Source organism: Lepidothrix coronata, unplaced genomic scaffold (genome assembly GCF_001604755.1).
Source record: "Lepidothrix coronata isolate B3197 unplaced genomic scaffold, Lepidothrix_coronata-1.0 Scaffold7, whole genome shotgun sequence".
NCBI lineage: Eukaryota > Metazoa > Chordata > Aves > Passeriformes > Pipridae > Lepidothrix > Lepidothrix coronata.
The window spans coordinates 9,929,466-9,950,292 of NW_016690187.1; the positions used below are offsets into that span (position 1 = coordinate 9,929,466).

The window sequence follows — 20,827 nt, forward strand, 5'->3', positions numbered from 1 at the left end:
TAAACACATCTGAACATAGCTTCACATTCCCCATCCCTCAAGCCTCAAAGTTTTCATTAAACCACATTCGAATACATTTTTTTATTAAGCAACTCTGCCATTTCACTACTATACTCACAAACAAGTTTAATAACTTACTGAGATTACCAGCAAATTTAATTTTCAATTCACCTGTTCAGTTCTCCAAGTGTTTAGAGTTGCCTTAGTAGCAGTTGTTTACCACTCAGGTGTTTATTCCCAAAGCAACATTTATTATTTACATAAATACACTTGAAAGACATCAAAACCATGTCAAATTCTATTACAACAACAGACTTTTGTAAGTAAAAAAAGCATTTATCTAAAACCAATAGCTAGGTCTCTCCAGATACATCCTAAAAAACTGTCAAAATAAGCCAGAGTGTGTAAATTCCAAGTCTCCATCTCTAAGTTTATATTGTTATTCTATTATTTTGATAAGAATATGTCCAACTACAATGGTTCTGATTTAGTACCTTATTTATTTTCAATTTTTGTTGAGCTTCCGTCACCATTTCTTGACTGAAACCCTGCATTAACTTTACTGGGGAAAAGCACAGCAAATCTTGACAGAGCTTTACAAGAACAAAGTCTCTTAGCTTCACATAGTTCTCTGATGGATCTTCAGCTAGAAAGAATAAAAAAAGCCTATCAGCATTATTTGTTTTCTCATCTCTGGGATGTAACTACAAGGAACTATGGACAACAAAAGCGGATACAGCATTCATCAGTGTAATACCAAGCTTGTGGACCTGATCCTGTTATGGGCCATTCATTTAAGACTTGGACTCGATGATCCTTGTGGGTCCTTTCTGACTCAGACTATTCTGTGATATAAACAACTGTGTTGTTTAATTAGTTAATTTTAAGTACTGCTATCAAAGGTTTAGGTGTTTGACAGCAGACATCAAGCAGGTCACGGAAAGAGAAACTTGTAATATTTTGTGTATGCAGTACTGTACAGTTTTATATTATGTGCATTTATAAGAAACTGACAACATAGACGTTCAATCCCATTTAACTTCTTGGGAAAATAAGACTACTCTGTGTATAACCTTTTTTTCTATATCCTCCGTCTATTCTATATTTGACAGAGTGATAGAACTACTAAAACACAAGTAAATTATGTGGACAAAGAGTGGTGAAAATATCCTACTGTACACAAGTAAGCTAGCTGAAGACAGGTATTGACCACGAGTTATAGTCTATGTTAGCAAGGAAGACAGGAAAAGGTAGAAAGACCCAAAAGACACGATTATCCAAAATTAAAAGGCTGGAATCACTTAAGCAAAAGCTGATCACAATTTCAAGTTACTTCCATTTTGCTTAAAATGACAGCATAGCTATCAAAATTGTTGCTTTAAGAAAAAAACACCGAAGTTGAGAACTAGCTTCAGTTAACATCAAAGTGGTCCCATCCATATTGTTCCTATTTATGAACAACACTGCGAATATATTTCTTTCTTCCTTGTTTGTTTAGACAGGCTCTCCACAAATAAGTAGCAGGGCCATGTTTTCCCCCAACCCTCATTTTTGCATGAACTAGCCTTGTTGAGTTTATTGCTAACCAGTTTATACCCCACCTGTGTTTTTCTTTAGTTTTGAGGAACATTGTAAATAGTTGAAATTTGCAGTTTTAGGATGATCAAAAAGAAAAAAAAAAGTTACCAAGGACTGGGATAGAAGTTTTTGCTATCTTTGTGCAGCACTGCACAACTATTTTTTTGTTTGGAAGATGCTTATGATGATTCTATCAGTTAACACGTTTTATGCATGAGTGGCCTAATCTCGTATGGCAAACCTTATAGCACTTACTCTACAAAATAGATTGGAGAAGGTGCACTAAAGTTAACTCCATTCGTTTGAGCTCACATTAGTTAAGAGAAACATGAGGCAGTTTCTGTTCAGTAAGCACTATCAGCATACATTTTGCTTGTGTCAGCATGACCGGGTATAAGCAGAACAAAATATTTGTTGTAAACGTGAAACTCGGAAGTTTTTTAATACATTGTTAGCTCTTTCAAAGAGGTCAACTCTTTTCAGAAAGGTTAAAGGCTTTACTTCCCAGTTTTAGATGATATGTAACTAAATATCCTGACAACGTCAGGACTGTCCAGCCGAATTTCCTGCTCAAAAGGACAATAAATAATTCTGTAAGAGCCTTGAATGACATGTAGAATATTGTGAACTTTCTCCTGCTTCATTCCATAAAAAAATTAAACCCTGTTTTAGTGCACATTTACTGGTTGCTACAACCCTGTATTTAAGGCACTGAGCCATGCATATGTCAAATGATTTACGCAGTACCATGTTAAGACTTTATTCATCCTCAGTTAAAGCTTTGTACTATTAAAAGGAAAAAGTAAATGCATGATGCAGATGATTTTCTGTTGCATAAACAAAGTTATACTTCCTTGGGTTCCCATGAACTGGATTAAAATTATGAGGTGGATTACCTTTTGTTATGATTATGCTGCAACAATGCATTATGAAGCAAGCAGTCAATTGTGTTTTAATTAGAATGGGGAGTTATTTCTAACCAAGATGAGACTACACATACAATTGAATGGTCAAGTTGTGCTTCAACTATATTTCTTCCTATGCTAGACTTGAAACCACAGGACAGATATCACACTTGTGGCAATTTCTAGTGTTATTTTTGTAATGCACATCCACCCTTCATCCCCTCTTCCACTTCCTCAATAATCTTTTATTTTTAGTTATTTGTGCACACACCTCTAATATCACAGATGCCTTCAGCCAGCAATGTGTGCTCCTAGAGCACAAGTTCTCTATGGACTTTTACTGTCTGTAAAATTTCATCTTGCACACTAATATTAATATGCTATTTTAGTTAGATGAGTGTGTGCCCCCTGAAGTCTGAGTTTTGGCTAACAGAAGGAAGTTGAACAAGGAATTTGACAAAGCTTGATCTCTTGGCAAACTCAGCTGTGTATCTCACAATAAAATGGCTAATTAGCTGGTAATCCGTTCATGCTAGGGATGGAATTTTCCTGGTGTACTGTTCTCTACGTAAAGTATTCAAGGAGCTACATTATATACACTTCTTCTGTAAACCAGGGTACTACTGATGCTGGACTGAGCAGAAGCTGAATCTTCAAAAGACTGTGTAATTCTGACAAATGAACACAGAAGTTAGCTTGTGGGCTAGCAACCTGTGAATGCTACAAGTTGCTTGTTAAAAATTTAACACAAACCTGTTATATCAAGTACTGTAGGAGAAGACATATAGTATCTATGAACTGTTTCAAGCAGCTGAGCACCGTGGCCTTCTCCTTGGAATGGTGGCAAGATCAGCATCTGACTACAGACAAAGGAATGCATTTTCAGTTCAAATTATGCATTTGCAAATATAAAGTCTTAAAAACAAAATGGTATTTCATTTTAGATTAAAGTATGTGTAGTAACCTTAATGTTAAAATGTAATTTTCAACAGAGTCTTAAAATTGTTAAATATTCCAAACTTGTTTGAGATTCCCTCCGCTTCCAGAAGGAAACAATGAAATAAATCAGTGCATAGACAGCTAATAATGGGGATTTTTTTAAACAAATCAACACTATTATAAACAAGTATTGGGAACTTCAGCAGTTCCCTCTTCTGAAATAAAAGGCAAGGCACGAGTTACACCGCCAATTACCTTACACGTGGCCGGGTTTTGTCTGGGTACACATAGTAATTATAGACTGTCATGTAGCCTACGGTCGCAAAGAGCGTAGCTCCATCCTTATTATACTTCTCAAATCTGCAGATAAAACAGAAAGCCAAGCAGGTCAATTACAGTCGCGCTCCCATGCAGTGTCCATTTTCTTTTCCATTCTCCAACTGAATTTTCAGTGTCAGCAAGCTACTCTGTGAGGGCCCAATGGGTACACCTGCTATGTTCTGAATGTACAATTCACTTAATTGGTGTGCAGCAACTTGGATAAATCAGGCCTCTTTACAGCACTTCAGTGCACTTGCCTATTATAAAGATGAATAGGTGGCAAGTAAAAGAAAACACAGGCAAAGCTCATTTTACTGTTTAAGCCTACATTCAGGGCTCTAACGGACAACAGCATTTAATTCAGCTCTATTCTCAAGCTTTCCCAAAGCATAATGGAGGAAAACTCAAGCCTCATAAACAATGGTTTTTCTTTCCTGGGAAAAATATCATTATACTGCTCCAATAATTGGCCAGCCACAATTAAAATGCAGGCTTTGTGGAGGTAATAAGGTCCACTGTTGCTTTAGAACTGTACTTACACTAGAAAGTAGTTCCATCTTTCATCATCTACATCAATAAAGCTAGCAGTTTCAATAAACCACATCAAGAACGTCTGAAGCCTTTCATGATATTCTCGAAAGCCTGGACATGTCATGTCAGCCTAGGGAAAAAGCCAGGAGAAGTCAGGTGAAACCTATCACAGATGTAAGAGGAAAAAAAAATATGCAAAACCTAATTAAATTACCGGATATAAGAAAGCATGTTTACAATGATTAATAAATGGATAAAATGATAGTATTTATGTACTATGGTTCAATCATTACAGAAAGCGCACCCTTGCAAAATAAAATTGCATTTGGTTGCTCAAAAGCAGAAGTTTAACTTAATTTTTCATACCTTGTATATCTGGTATGTTATATCTTCACCGGCTTCCTCATTATGGATAGAATATGTGTGTAGCAGCATTCCAAAGGGCTTGAAGTTGACCTCCTTCTCCAGCAGAGACACAAAGTCATCTGTGTTTGTGCAAAAACCAGGTGGAATGATTTCTCTAATTTTACTTTCAACATCATCTGCCTGCAGATTACAAAAAGGGGCAGGATCAGTGGAAGATGAGAAAAAAAACAGCATTGATGTCATTATTGTGCTATAAGAAATGAATATATGAGAGATGATATGGCCTACCAGTAATTTAAAAAAAAAAATAAAAAAAAAAAAGAAGAGAAGCATTTCTGTTGTTTAGTGGTGACCTTCCAGCAAATAAAGAAGCTGCACTGATGAAATCAGAAAGGTCACAATCCAGCCACTGTAAGCATCAAAAAGCTCTTGGTTACAGCATAAGTTAATGAACACTATTATGTTTAGAGATTGCTACACTTGTCCAAGTTTGTCTAAGAGTGTTGATAGCTATTCTGTAAGTGGAGCACATTCAGAAGCTAAGACATTCCAGACAGCAATTCTCCAAGACTATGCTACGCAACACAGCCTTGTACAACTCAGGTTCCCAAACAAGCAGCTTGCAATAACTACTAGGTAATGCAGAACTAAGCAGAGAAACAGGCACAAAGATCAAAAATGTTAGCTCCCAAACAGAAAAGTGACAGCTAGCACACTCTTGCATTCTTGTGTCCCCCTGCTTGAAATGCCTGTCTACAGGATCAGCTCCAAAACACATTACAAACTCAGACAACCACATCCCCCATTCTAATAAGACAGTTTTGAAAACAAAGTTTGACATGAAATAGTACAATTTAAGAATACTGTCAGCAAATCTGACCTGTAGTCTAACATACTGTGGAAGACAAAATATTCTGACCCCAAAATTTAATTCGCAGATTTCACTTTGGTTATCTGAAAAGTTAGAGACTATCAGCTGAGCAGACTTCATAATCCCTTTCAGACCCCCAGAAGACCACTTGATTGAATACATTTACTACTTCTTTTTAACCATGAATATTTGATGAAGTTTCACAATAACGTATTACTGCTTCTCACCAGGCAATAAAACTTAATGAATTGGTCTCAACTTAACAAAACCGTTCTCCTCAATACAACCCCTAAAAGCCTGACATTACATTCAACAAAATGAGCTTACATTCAATTCAAACTTTCCTCTAGACAATGAATCCAGGTTTTTACTTAATGGAGTTTGCCGTGAGTTCAGCTGTAATGTTTGTATTGTATCTATTTCCACAAGGACGGACACAAGAACACTTTGTGTTAACTTACTAAGCAGCTCTTTCACACCGTTTACATGCATGATGGGTATTAGTTCAAAACCAAGACCCTTGCTACTTAGCATTCAAAACAGGGAAATTAAGATGCTTAGAACAAAATACACTACAAAAGGCTAATACAACATGCTACTAATTCCTGTCCTTTCAACCATAGGCCCTTAAGTAGAAGCAATGCACCTGCAAATGAATAGCACTTTATCATTCAGTTACAGTTTTATTGTAGAGAAAGATGGATTTAGCTCAGCACAAACAAGTTTTATTCTTAATGGTTTGGTACTACCAACATTTATATTTATATTTGGAGAGAGAGCTATTAAGCAGTTAAAATACAGCTCTACAATACTTGGTGTAAGAACCAAGTTAAAACATGTACAGTCTTTACATCCATTTCATTCTCAAAACAAAGATAATTTATTGGAGCCTTTGCTATTCTTCACAGACCAATATTAACTAAAACATTTTCTTTACACTTACTGATTTAAGTGCATTACATAAAATCAGCCATTTTTTCAGAATCAACGTAATACATTTAAAAACATATTTATATGGAACACATTTTAGAAATTACTTTTTTTTTAAACCATGCAAATGCACTGTTTAAGCAGATCTTAGTCTGCACTGCTTACAGAGCTGTAGGGAACCACAACTAAGAATCCATAGTGACTCATTTTATATAGCTGAAATAGGCAGAATTAAAACAGTACTTCCAAGCATCAGTTCAGTATCTCAGGTTATATGGTAGCTATCTAAAAAAGGTGAACATACAGTACGAGATACCATATAAATAATGATTAAGTAATTTTGCTTCCCTTCATATTTGTAACTTTCTTCATCAGTGGTGAGAAGGAAGCCTAACTTTCACCTGCTGAAAGCCTGTAAGATAACACATCCATCACTGGCTACCACCAAGGAAAAATCTTACTTTCAAAAAAATAGACAGGATTAAAAGATGACAGAGACTTAGCAGATAAAGCACCAGATAATACTTCTTGGTTCTATATGACTAAAACATATTTTCACCTATTGCCTCCTAAAAATTCTCTCCCCTTGAAATGGGATCTGACATAATTTAAGAAATGAAAATATAGTCTTTAGTTACTTTTAGGGTTAACAGGATTTCTCTCTCTTACAGAGCAAATCCCAGAATCCTCAATTGGAGTGGTGGTAGAAGTTTAAGTGATCCAATTTCCAATTAGCAAGTCCTGGAATACTGGAATCTTGACATACCGACAACACAAAAAATAATGTTTCATTAACACCTGTACTTTTTAACAGAAACATTAATTACTTTGTAGGGCAGAAACATTAATTACTTCGTAGGCCCTTTCCAAACCCTTCTGAGGTGCTCATAATCCAAGGACCTACCAGAATTTGTTTACTGCCTTCTCTTGTGTATTTCCTTGCTCTTGTTGAGAGGGTAACTTCACTCATATCTTACCAACAGGAATGGATGCACACAATGGCACGGAAGTTTCTCTTCAGAAAAACAATCCTGTTGACTACTCCAACAATGTTTAACATAGGCAAAGCCACACACAATGAAGCATGCAAAAACCTGAATTAAGCCAGCCAAGAATTGTTGAGCTTTTGGTTCATGGAAGTGCTGCCTGTAATGTATTACCTTCATGATCAGAATCATGTGTGGTGATGACAGGGAATTTGGGATAGGCTTGTAATTACACTTGATTTCTAGTAGGACTGTTTAAATGGGTAATGTCTTTGTACATTGCATTTGAGTCTGGATAATTTTAATACAGAGGTTATTCTTGTACTAAAAGGCAGCTATGACATTTGTATACCATGTAGATGCTGTTTCAAAAAGTGATTGAATTTAAAATAATTATAGAAGCATATTTAAAAGCTGAATTTCTCTAACACATGCATGTATTTCAGTGGGGAGCAATGGAATGATCAGCAGTATTACATGAAAGAAAGAAAAATATGCCAATATTAAAATAACACTTTTTCATTAACTTTTGTATCAAAGTCTGTAAACGTATAGACTAGCTGCAAAGCAAGATATATAGTTTAGTGAAATACTTTTCCTGCATCCTATCATAAAATGCAGATGAAAAGGAAAATATTGGAACAGCTGCAAATCTCAAAGCAGCAATGCAGAGGTCAATGCTATTAATATTTACACTAGAAGAAAGCAGCTTCTCTTCAGATATTTGAAAGAATCAACTTCACCCAAGGGAAAATTCTGTCTATTTTCATTAAATGAAGTGCCAACTTTTGTTCAAAACACAATCATACTCTGCTGAGCCTTCCTCAATAAAGATGGAGCTAAACCATGTTCAGATGTATAAATATGACTGGAGTTCTGTCTCTTGACATTTCAGGATTGTATCTTTTCCTCATGTTCAAAAACATCTTAGAGAAAAAAAAAGAAGAGGTATTGGGATAAGTATTTCTGTCAGTCCCTAGCAGGGACTGTAGCAGCTGCTTTAGCAATAATCAAACCAAATTTAATATCACAGAATAAAACCACCCACCATTGAATGGGCTTGTAGGGGTATTTAGGTACAAAATCCTAAGCTGTGAATAACTTTGTGGAGCATTAAAACCAACATCTTACTTGTAACCAGTTATGTTAAAGGCAGAAACTGCTGTCCTTTCCTAAACACCATCTATTCACAGCACAAAGATTATCTGTCATGCATGGTGGATAATCTGCCTCTTAGTATAATTATCCTCAAGGAGCAGAGATCAGCAAACAAACAGTTAACTCAGAAAAATAAATGTTAATGTGCATTCAAATTAACATCCTGCTGTAATGACAGCTTATGTTTTAATCTCTGCAAATGCATTCATACTTTAAGGTGGTTAAACTGATGGCAAATACAAATGAGAGCAAGATTGATTACAGCCATGTCTTTTTTTCTACACAGGTTTAGATACAGCAATATGAGCAGTCTATTTGAATGTACAGTGTTAGTAACACCAAGGAAAGCACAGAGTAAGCAACCACATTCTTCCCATCCAGTCAAAGCCTGTAAATGCTCTGGAAAGCACAGAGAAGCCTCCCTCAAAATGATCCTCTTTTTTGTCTTCACCTCAATCCCTTAATCAATTGGAGGAATAATTCTGTATAGGAAACAGAGCTTGCAAAAAGCAATGATTCTGAGCAATCAAAAGTTTCAGTATGCTTTGGACAAGACAGACCTTGTTTACCTTGCCTCTACCTCCAGAAAAGTAAAGTGGGTTTGCCATTTGTACAGAAAATAGACTGTCAGTAAAAAGGTGCTATGGTGTGGATTCCTGTTGTGATAATTATGAAATTATACTGGTGAAAGGTTGGACCATTTGATTTTAATGTTTACTACATCACCAACAGCTTTCCTTTTTCTCCTATTTCCGAAAACATTCTTAACATTGAAGAACATGACCTTTCACTCCTAAGATATGTTGCTCTACCCTTGAAAGTATTTCAGATATTGTCCAGGCACTTAGCCTGTTGAAGTAAGTATATTCTAAAACACCTTCAGAATAAAGAAGGACAAACCTTTAAAATTCACTTACCAAAGTAATTCCAATGTATTTCTCCCTTTACAATAGGCCTCTCCTTGCAATTATTTAAATAAACTCCAATGAACTTGAAATTAGTAACTTAAATACAACTCAGAATATTCTCAGAATATCTCTCAATATTCTGAGAGCATATAGACAGTACGAGAGAAAATAAATCTTTCCTACAAGTATTCTATAAGCTCAGAAAACCTGTAGGCAAAAATAGGAAAAACAAACAAAAACCCCTGCAGATAACTGCAGATAACTGTATATCATATTCCTTTAAGATGTAAAGCACACATGACACCTGTCCACAAGTTTATAATCTCTCTTCTGCCTTACTTGTCCTCCACATTTAAAGAGACACACATACCATATCATGAAGTGCTTACAGAAACCTCCTTTTCCTTCTTACTGAATTCTCTTCAGCATAAAACCTGGACTCGGTTAATGTGAAAATACAGACTTGTCAAGTAGAGGGGTTTTCTATGGAACTGGTTTTGGTATTAGCACTTCATGTCTCACTGTACTGCTTGACACACTTTTGATGGCACTGGAGTCAAAGAAGGGGAAAATGTACAGATGAAGTCCAAAGCTCTTTTACAGCTTAGCAACAAAGGAAGCTTTTTTTGTTTATTGTTAAGTTAAACCATGTTTTGGGGGGATATTACTAAACCCAGAATTCCTGTCCATGCCCAAGTAAACCTTCAAAGGTAGAAGCACACCTGCACTTACCTCCACACAGTCAAACTTCTCATTTACTTTCGATGTGTATTCAATGCGGAAGAACGTTGACAGGTTACCAGCGATGTAATACAAAAGGATCTTCAGCCCCTTGTAGCCAAAAGCAATTTCACTGAGAAAGAAGAAAAGAACAATCAGGAACTCTACACAAAGCAAAATATTCACATCACAGTGCTTTCATCTCATTGGAAGTTCACATCATCTTTCCCAGTAAGGTAGAGTAAGCTTCCTAATAGGAAAAGGGAATCAAACTGGATGTGCACTATCCAGAGACAATGACTTAAAGTATTGCTACTGTGTTGCTCCTCTAGTGGAGAAATACAACATGCTTCTGAACTCAGCAAGGCAATGTCTCTGCCCTTACTGTAATAGCGCAGGAGAGATATAGCTAATACCTGAAATAGCTAATACTGTGTTTATGTTTTTTCAATAGCTTTAACTCCTTAACAGGTATTTATATGAGTCGATCAATAACATTTATTAGAAATTACTTTGCAGTGCAGTATAACATTTTGGAATAAACTACTGCAATTTATACTGTACAAAACACAGATAATGAGACATAGCAATATGTGGACAGTTTTTGGTTGAGTTTCTATTTAGTTATCCAATGTCACCAGAACTGAGCAAATGCAAAAAAAAACCACAACAAAACAAAACAAAAAAACCCACAAAAGCCTTTTCTACACTTCGAAAATATGAGTTGCCTGAACACGAACCCTATATTCTTATGAAGTATAGAGAATTCTTTTTCTAGCAAAAATCTTGATAAAACAGTAGTGTTCACAAAGTAACAGGTCAAGTTTTGTTATTTTAAAGCATAGCTGATTTTTTTTTTTACTGGGATTTTTCTTTTATGATAGCATATTCATAATTTAAAACTTGAAATAGAAGTTCCAGAACAAGAGTTTGCTTGTTAGTTATACTAACAGATTGGAGAGTTCTCCCATTACTGGAATTATACATAGTTAATCCTAATTGGAGTACTCAGAATGCTTTTAAAAAGAAAATGGAAATTAAGAAACATAACCATTTCACGAAGGCCACAGAAACATGCATCTGGATTTTCCTTAGTAGGTTGGGTTTGTTGTTGTTGTTGTTGATCTTTTTTAACTATGGTCAGATTGTTGAATATCACTCTACTGAAAATATGAAATGACATTTCAGCACTAGGGACAGAGTGGTTGACTTCCCTACAGTACTAATTAAGTCAGCATACTCTAAATAGAAGAAACAATACTTTTCTACTTTCACTTTAGTAAGGACTTTGACACCATTTCTAAAGCATTCTTTGGGAGAAACTGGCTGCTCATGGTTTGGACATGTGCACTGTTCACTGGGTAAAAAACCAGATGGATGGCCAAGCCCAAAAAGTGGTGGGGAATGGAGTTAAATCCAGCTGCAGCTGGTCACAAGTGGTGCTCCCCTGGGCTCAGTGCTGGGACCAGTCCTGTTTAATATCTTTATCAATGACCTTAATGAGGGCATCAAGTGCCCCCTTAGTTGGTTTGCAGACAACATCAAGTTGGGTGAAATGCTGAGCTGCTGGACTTGGGTCACAACAACCCCACTACAGCACAACAGACCTGGGGAAGAGCAGCTGGAAAGCTGCCCAGCAGAAAAGGACCTGTGGGTGCTGGTCAACAGCAGCTGAACATGAGCCAGTGTGTGCCCAGGTGGGCAAGAAGGCAAACAGTGTCCTGGCCTGTATCAGCAATAGTGTGGTCAGCAGGACTAGGGCAGTGACTTTCCTCCTGTACTCAGTATAGCAGGATTTCTTGTTTTCTAACAATTTGGAAGCAACTCTTCCCTTCTGGACCTATTAATTTGACTATGGAAACTTTAACTTACTCATCTCCAAACACTTGATGGCTGTACTCTGGATTAAATGTTGTGTTGTCATCCTCCAAATCCTCAGGAAAGCGAACTGAGGAGGGGGAAAAGAAAAAAAAAAAAAGAAAAAAAGAGCATGACCAAGTCATCGGCTTTGGTTTGTTTATCCACAGATGCCCTGGTAGCTGTTCATGCATTCTTCTGCTACAGACAACTTCAGTTAAGAAACTATCTACATTAGGCTGACACACAAATGAAATGACATCCTGTACAATTTAGGTGCATGTTGTTTGATCTGAGGATGTCAAATCACTAATCAGAATAAAACTGAAAAATTGACACAGATGCACACATGTATATGTTTCATACATGCATCTCCTGAATATTCTGCCTTTAACTTCATCTTGAACACTGAGGACACTGCCCATCTGGCTACTCCTGCAATAAGCACATCAATCATGTAATCAATGTTGCCTTCTCCTTCTGTCATTCTTCTCCTAGATGCAGGTGAGAACACTTCACTGTAGATGATTTTCATGGAGAGATGACTGGAAAGAAATGTTTATGTGCATTTATATTCACGTCAAAATTTTGGAGAATCAGCATGGATACATACAAAACAGCTGCAACAATATTATACTGGTACTTGTACCAATATTACCAAAACACTTAGTGATTTTTTTCTTCCTGATTCTTTACTTTTCTTCAAAGCCTAGTAATAAACATGGCTTTCTCTGGTAATGTAAAAACATTCACTATAATGGCATCTATTCAAACTCAGTAACTTACTGAACAAGCATTTTATTCATGCTTATGGAATTATAGCAGTTGCTTCACAGCAATTATGACAGAAGTTCTTCCATCATTAAATATATGATTTATTAGTGGATGAAATTAGAGATTAAAGTAGGATTTCCTAGGAAAAAAATTTAAAATAGTGAGAGACTTGATTCCTAAACATTCTGTATATTTGCAGTTTAAAAAAAATGCCCAGAATTGGAAGGGCTGTAACTCTTAACTTAGGCATTAAAGATATAGTTCAGTCACACTAACAAAGTACAGGTAGCTCAAAACAACTGTTACACATTTTTAATGCTGAATGAGTTGATATTGCATTAGCATGAGTATGCAATGCTGCAAGAGTTAATACTGCTATTACAGCTTTTTTTTTAAAGCATGTGGAATACTGAACTACAGCTTCATTGCTGCTTTACTCCAGTAAAACCAGAGACAAAGAAAAGTTTTTTTCTGATAATATTAGAGAGTAATTAGTCAAAGAGAAAAATGTGAATGAGGAGTGTCCAAGTGACAAGATAAAAGTCTGACCCTCTCAAAAGCAAAGGAGATGGTTGCTCTTGCCTTCTCGGGTTTAATTCAGAGAGCAACAGATTTGAGGCAAAGTAACAAGTGTAAAAAGAAAGCAAACAAAGGAGAAACAAAACAAAAACCAAAGAGCAGTTCTCAGAAGAAATTAAGACCATGAAGATGATAGTGTATGACTGCTTTTATATCCCATGAAAAACGTGTAATGTTTGGTATTTTTTTAAATGGTACAACTTTGTAGCATCTCATATCTTCCTCTTAACACAATTAGTATATGGAACATCTAAACTCCCTGGAAGAAAAAAAGCAAAAAAAATTAGCTGAAATGGGCAATGGGTACCTTAATTAAAAACCTGATATAGCAGCTCCTTGGATTTCTACACAAATTTCACTCAGATGTCATTATCTCTAATTCTTTGTCTTTAGAAAGGTGGAAGAGAAAAACAGAACATTCGGTCTACTCTTTGAAATAATGTTTCAGAGTAAGAGAAATATTCACAAATACAGTGGCTGAAAAACTTAAGTATTTTGCTTATAACAACATTTTGGCTCACAAGCCACTGTGTATTGAAAATGCTACTAAGCTGTACAGAACAGACTGCTAATAGTTCTGAAAAGTGCTTAACAAGTTCATTACTTCAACTTCCTTAATAAATTAAGGTGTATATATATGTATTGCTCAAGGAAACAAATAGTTGAGGGGCTGTAAAGATTAAAAATTAGACAGATACACCTTATTCTTCAAGTTATTACAGCTGCACATAAGTTTAAGATATAAGCAAGTCCACCAAGAGTTCTGTAATTCTGGCTGTATTTTAAGTATCCTAGTAAGTAAATTGGCTAGAGAGAGCAATAAACAGTTCTTGAAAGATTGGTATCTTTTCTCTTCAGATTTTAAACAAATTTCACTAAAAATGTCTTGTGTAATCCAGATGTTGAGGGGGAAGGGCAGCAAAAACCCCAACCCAACAACACTTTTCAGCCTTTTATTCACCCCCCCCATCAAAGAAAGAGGAAAGGGAAAGATGTTAGAAACATATAATTAGATATTTGTAACCCTAAAGAAATTAGTTCTGCTGCCATGGTCACCATGAAGTCAACAAATACTTAGGACTACACCATGTCACAAGGATTACAGAAGCAAAGAATATAACAAATGCTTCAAGAAAATAAGATGATGTAATTCCAATGCACTCTGGTAACATGGTAATAAAGGGCTGATTATCATGCAGAGATAGGACTGAATTTCTACAGCTGTACTTGAATTCCAGTAGTCTCAGCAAACTAGTCCATGCATTTCTTTCTTGAGTTCCATGCTCACATCAACAAGGACATATTATTACCCGGGTGAATTTAAGCATAAGAACATTTCTTAGGAAGGTACTAATACTCCAATATCAATTGTACAGCATTTAAAAAGGGACATTACCTAGCTTCAGCTGAATTGCTTCATTTGTATTACACTTGTATTCAGCCAGCTTCTTCTCCATAGCAGTAAGTCCTGAAGAAAAAGTTGGTTTTTTTAAGGTTTAAGAGGTGTTCAGTCTGTTTGTCACTATTACTCAAAGATCATATTAGAAAAAGGGTTGTAAAAACTACAGAAAACACACAACACAAAACCACTGAACAAGTAAGATTAGGAAAAGCTACAATATGCTACAATGTGGTAACATGGAGAACATAAAGATTTATCTTAAACACTTCTCTGGAACTATAAACAAGAACTAGAAAACAGACAAGCATCTCTCCATTTAGTTTCTGAGAATTAAAGACATTACCATAAAATTAGCAAGTGTTATAAGTTATTACCAATTAAACATATATTTAAAAATGTAAGTATGAAATTAAGAATTCAATCTAACATGTTATTTAAAAAAACTGGTTAAGTAACACGTATTAAGTGTTTGCATTAAGTCATTTTCACAAACAGGTGTTCATGAACTGCAGTGGCATGTAAACCACCGGCAATTATTTGGCTACCACTGCTCTTCCAGAGCGGATGTGGGAGAAAAAAGCAAGCGAACTGCATTTAGTCTGTTTTTCAAAGCAGAATCCAGCACAGAAGACATTTCACTGATGGCATTTTCCAAGAGCTTTACGAACACAGACCCCCTTCACTCCAGAAAGTTCTAATACAGCTTACTTCAGTCAGTGAACTTGGGAGTAAAAACAGTTTCGGGCTTTTAATTCCCTGTCCACCCTCAAAAAACTCGCGGACAAGGAGATATACTCCGGCTCAGGACTACCGAGCACGGGGGCCGTGAACCCGAGGACGCCCCGCAGCAAGAGCACGACCAGGGCAACCGGGGGGACAGAGACACAGCCGGTGGCAGAGGCAGCCGCGCTCCCCTCCCTCACACCCCGTACCGTCCCTGCCGCCCGCTGCCCCGTCCCGGCCTCACCCGCCATGTCCGAGCGGCCCGCGCAGCGCGAACCAACCCGCGCGCCCGCCCGCCGGAAATAAGCGCGCGCAAACGCGCTTCCGCTTCCGCCCGCCGAAAGCGGGCCAGGAACCAATGGCTGTGCCGCGCGGCGCGCGCGGCTCGCGCGCATGCCCAGCGCTGCCTCGAGCCCTGCGCTCGCGCCCTCGCTCGCGTGGCCGGCCCCGCCTCGCCCCGCCCTGAGAGGGCGCGCATGCGCAATGCTGGCGGCGCGGGCTCGCACGTGTCCCGGCCCCGGCGTGACGGGAACGTCCGCCCGCTCGGCCGAGCGCCCTTCGCCTCAGCGCCCCCCGCACGCACCGACCGCACGGCCCAGCGCCACGGCCACGCTGCAGCCGAGCAAACAACCAGAGCTGTAGCGTTAGGAAGTAAATAAATAAAAATCTGTGTGCTGAACCGCTTGTTACAGCCACGGCGTAAAGGATATTTCTGCTATTTTCTTTTAAGGGATTGTTTTTTGATGCGCTTATAACACAGATTGTTACTCTGTGTGCTGCTTTGGACTGGGATAGAACGATTACTTTTCTTCCCAGTGGCTGGTGTGGGGCCAGTGGTGGATTTGTGCTGAACACAGGGTTGATAATACAGAGTTATTTCTGTTATTGCTGAGCAGGGCTTGCGCAGAGCCAAGGCCTTTTCTGCTTTCTTGTGCTGCCACACTGGCAGGGAGGGGAGGTGTGCGTGGGAGGCTGGGAGGAGACGCAGCTGGGACAGGTGACCCCAACTGACCATAGGGATATTCCAGACCATATGGCATGCTCAGTATAGAAAGTGGGGGGAAGAAGGAGGAAGGGGGGATGTTTGGAGTGATGGTGTTTGGCTTACCAAGTGGTTATACATGGTGGGGCCCTGCTTTCCTGGAGATGGCTGAACACCTGCCTGCAATGGGAAGCAGTGAATTAATTCCATGTTTGACTTTGCTTGTGTGCATGGCTTTTGCTTTCCCTATTAAACTGCCTTTATCTCAACCCATGAGTTTTCTAGCTTTTACCCTTCCTGTTCTCTCCCCGATCCTGCTGGTGGGGAAGTGAGTGGCTGTGTGGGACTTGACTGCTGGCTGGGTTAAACCACGACACTCTGCAATTAGTAGGTATTTATGGCCTTGCTGAGCAAGACACTCTAGTGGTCAGATGCTTATCAAATGCCTATCAGATGCCTATCAAATAGGAAGATTTCTATCAAAACTGTTCTTGTTGTCAGTTGTGACATAGCATGTGAACTCTGAGTTATATTCAGAGAATTTTTGTTGACCTATAGCCAAGAAAAGTTCTGCTTTCTAGAGCAAATTAGTTGTTTTAAACTTGAGAAAAGTGACCCATTGTTTTGTGACCACTATTATAAACTGCCAACCACTGTATTGTAGTTTTACATCTCACTGTGCTATTTGACGTGTACCAGAATCTGCCCTTTTTATATTTTCCAGTGGCATGTGATAAAAGACACCTTGTTGGGGCCTTGAAATAATACAGCAAGACAGAACATGTAGTATTAGTTAAGCCAGGTTTTACAAGCACTTACTGTGATGAAACTGTCCAAATGAAATATGAACTTGTCCTTTCTTGCGGCTGTGGCCTGTATGCTTTTCATTTTGAGATATAACACGAGTGTGCTCTACTGCTAAAGACCCAGTCAGAAGTTACTGAATTCCAGCCAGGACTGATAACTTTGCCTCTGGCTCCTTTGTTTGAAATACAGGGCTACTACCAATTTGCAGCCAAGCTGCCAGAACATCAGTCTATGAACTTGGAACCAACAGGTCAGCTGACCCTTGAGAAAGCAGCTGCATCTGTCACGCCAGAAATGAGATTCAGCAGCGTTTACAGGAGCTCGGTTTTGCACTGTGGAGGTGCTGCCAGCAGCCCCCGGCAGGACCCGCACCCGCGCCGCTGGTGCCTCGGTGGGGGCAGACACGGCACCCGGACGGCTGCAACGGCGGTGGCCGGCACCGGCCGCCGAGGGCAGCGGGCAGGGCTGGGCCGGGCCGGGCGCGGCGCTCGCCCCCACAGCGCTGCGCTGAGGCAGCGGCTGCTGCGGCGGCGCGGCGGGCGGGCGGCTCCTCCTCCTCTCCGTCCTCCTCCTCCTCGGCGGGCGCAGCATGGCGGTCAAGGTGACTCTCCCGCTCCGCCGCTTGTGGCAGGAGGAAGCGGGCGGACCCCGCGCGGGGCCGGGGGCGGGCGGGCGGCGGGAGGAGGCGGTGGCCGCCGCCGGCGCTGAGGGAGCCCGCGGGGGCCGGGGGGAGCGGCCGGCGGTGATGGTGGGGCGGCCCGGGGGAGCGGCAGCGCAGCCCGCGGTGCCTCCGCCGCCGCGGTGCCGCGGGGGGTGCGGGCCGGGGCCCCTGGCGGTGGCGGGGGTTGTGGCGGAGCCGGCCTGGCCCGCGGGCCGTGGCGGGGCCGTTCCGAGGGGCCGTTCCTGGGCCGGGGCGCCGCGGCTCTCGCAGGCAGCCCGGGGCTGACAGCTGTCACCGGCACCGAGCCTGGTGCGGTCCCACAGCAGCACAGCGCGGGGTTGGCTGGGGTTGGGCCTGTGGGTCTCAAGGGACGCCCCATGGCCGCCCTTACAGCGAGTGGTGTCGGGGCTCTGTCAGTGGCACGGCTCTCGAAGCAGTATCTTGCTTGTGTTTACAGGTGCACTCAGCCAAAAGAGCGGACCCCGCCGAACTACGAAATATTTTTTTGCAGGTAAAAAGAACTGTCTAGTGTTGTTTAAATGACAGACTTCTGCTTTTTGCCCTCCCAGCAGTTTGCCATGGAATCAAACACATGTGCTGCTGGGATACTTAAAACTTCACTTTGTAGGCACAGTGTATTGAAGAGGCTGTCAGGCATCGAGCAGAAACTGCTGGTGACACAAATCCTGATTAACCATTTCCAAATTATAATACTAAATATTTTTCTGAAGTATTTTCAAGTTTTCTATAAAATAAATAGCTATAACTAAGTATTGTTATTTTTAAAATATACTTTTCCAAGATTCAAAAAAATTATTCTGCCTGTATGTTTTATCTTTGGGGTTTATATGTGTTCCTCTCACAAATGGATGGACCGCTGGCAATGTTTTTGGAACTTAAAATTGATAACTAAAGATTTATGCATTTCATAATATTATCCCTTGCAGGGCCTTGTAATTAAGATATATATAAATAAGAGCATGAAGCTTTTTACACTCCCTTAGTTACAGTAAAGCACAGTCAGAAAGGAAAATTGAGTCAAACCTGTAACTTTGATAATAAGCTATGAACCAAGCATATGGAATAAGAACAACAACTGTGTTTTAGGTCCATAGTTGGGGCACTGATATTTCAAAATCACTAAAATAACTTCTTTTCCTTTTATATTGAATGTTAACACAGTATATTCAAGAAGGTTTTCTCTGTGAAAAAGTTAAGAATATAAAATGAATATTAAAACTAATACTGTGAATAATAAAGTCTATTATTTTTGACATGTAACTTCTAGTTCTACTGTATTATCTAATACTTTCCACATATTACAAGTAGCCAGAGAGACCTTTTTGCCTGAGAGAGAGATGTTAGACCCCAACCCTGATTTTGGTGGATTTTTGCTTTTGTATACTGGATTACACTGGTAGTATTGCTGGATTGCAAAAACTTAGAATGCTGGCATCAAACTGTGACATCTCAGCATTTAATTTCTAGCAAAAAATCTTCCAGCAGCCTGGGGGACAGTCTGGTTTTAAAACAGCTTCTGGGTCTTCTCCATGTCTTATCTTGTTATCTTCTAAGAAACATGCAAATTAAGTTGTGGATTGTTGCATGCTCTGAGGGATGAAAAAAATGAACACTCTTCTCTCCCCTTAAGTATTTAGATTTGCAGTAAAAAGAGCATAGAAAGAAAGTTTATTTTGCATTATATTTGATTAAAATTGAGTTTGAAATTGTGTTTCTGTTTGATGGGTAGCAATTGAACTTAGTTGCAAGCTTCAAAAAAATCAAAAGAGAATCATTCTTTCCAAGACTTAAGTTGTAGAGAAATACTGCTAGTGTTGCACACATCAGGGGTCAAATATGTTGTGCTCTTTGCTGAGAGCGCTGGCCTGTCTGTGAGCTTCAGCTAAAGGTCGTGCATTCCTTCCTAAATTTGGCATCCCTTGGAAATGGTTAGAAGGGAAGATGTGAACTGTAGGCCTCATCACCATCCACCTTAATCATAGAGAGTGTACTTAAATTTCCTTCTCTTCATGCATGTCTTCTAAAGTGCTATGTGCCCTCTGTCCATGTAGTTTACATTGCATTAGTGGATTTCCAAAAGCTTGCTATATGTTTATTTTTACTATTTTGAACTGTTAAAAACCTAACATTTTACTTGCATTAAAAAGATGTGCTATTATTTCTCTGTAATCTTGTAACTATGAAATGCAGGCATTGAAATTCTTTGTCTGTGCACCATCAGGTAACTTAGGTGTTTGCTAAACAGGCTTCAGTAACAACCATAAAAGAACATATTGGATAACAAATTATCCCTGAAGGATAAAAGAGTTAGGTAGAAACACAGCTGCTAGATTTCTTAGTGAACCTTCATTCTTTTTTCTTAGGGAAGACACAGTCAGTCTTTGGGAAATATAGTTGAATTATTCCCTGCCTGCTGAGTTCAAGTGTAACCTGTTCCAGCAAGGTGAAGAAAGAAACAAAACCAAATTCCCAGTTTTAATACAGGAAACTTTCCCCACCACTGGTTAAAAATTACCTGAATCTCTTGCTCGTAGCTTAGCTTGATTTTAAAAATGTAATATTTATAGTGCCTGTAGGTCTCTTCTGCTTTGGAACTTCTCTCTCTTCTGCCCAGATAAAATCATTGGGATAGAAAACTCCTTTAAATTGAAAACTAACCAATTTTAAAAACAAAGCATTGTTTCTGAAAGTGTGGTGGGTACCTAGCACTGGATTGTACAACTAGAGTAGAGGGTTTGTGTGTTCATTTTATGTGATGAATTTTAAAAGTCTCATGCAAATTCATCAAGTGCTTACCCAAGACAGTCT

At 39.2% G+C, this 20,827-nt stretch overlaps 2 protein-coding genes across 3 annotated transcripts in view; one reads left to right on the forward strand and one right to left on the reverse strand.

The window, feature by feature from the left end:
- HAT1 (histone acetyltransferase 1) overlaps positions 1 to 15,880 on the reverse strand; it is a 16,889-nt gene extending 1,009 nt beyond the window's left edge. The window contains 9 exon segments of the mRNA XM_017835928.1: positions 495 to 646; positions 3,237 to 3,343; positions 3,678 to 3,782; positions 4,283 to 4,404; positions 4,641 to 4,820; positions 10,226 to 10,346; positions 12,086 to 12,161; positions 14,820 to 14,891; positions 15,793 to 15,880. Of these exon segments, the coding sequence (XP_017691417.1) occupies positions 495 to 646; positions 3,237 to 3,343; positions 3,678 to 3,782; positions 4,283 to 4,404; positions 4,641 to 4,820; positions 10,226 to 10,346; positions 12,086 to 12,161; positions 14,820 to 14,891; positions 15,793 to 15,799 (942 nt within the window). The 5' untranslated portion in view covers positions 15,800 to 15,880.
- A 1,986-nt stretch (positions 15,881 to 17,866) lies between these two features.
- The window catches only part of SLC25A12 (solute carrier family 25 member 12), a 48,781-nt gene continuing 45,820 nt past the window's right edge, over positions 17,867 to 20,827 (forward strand). Inside the window, exons 1-2 of one of the 2 annotated variants that reach the window (XM_017835898.1) lie at positions 17,867 to 17,938; positions 18,456 to 18,509. In XM_017835898.1, coding sequence (XP_017691387.1) covers positions 17,927 to 17,938; positions 18,456 to 18,509 — 66 coding nt within the window. In that variant the 5' untranslated portion in view covers positions 17,867 to 17,926. Of the gene's footprint in view, positions 17,939 to 18,067; positions 18,086 to 18,455; positions 18,510 to 20,827 lie in introns of those variants that run through there. The other variant, XM_017835907.1, reaches the window with a different exon arrangement.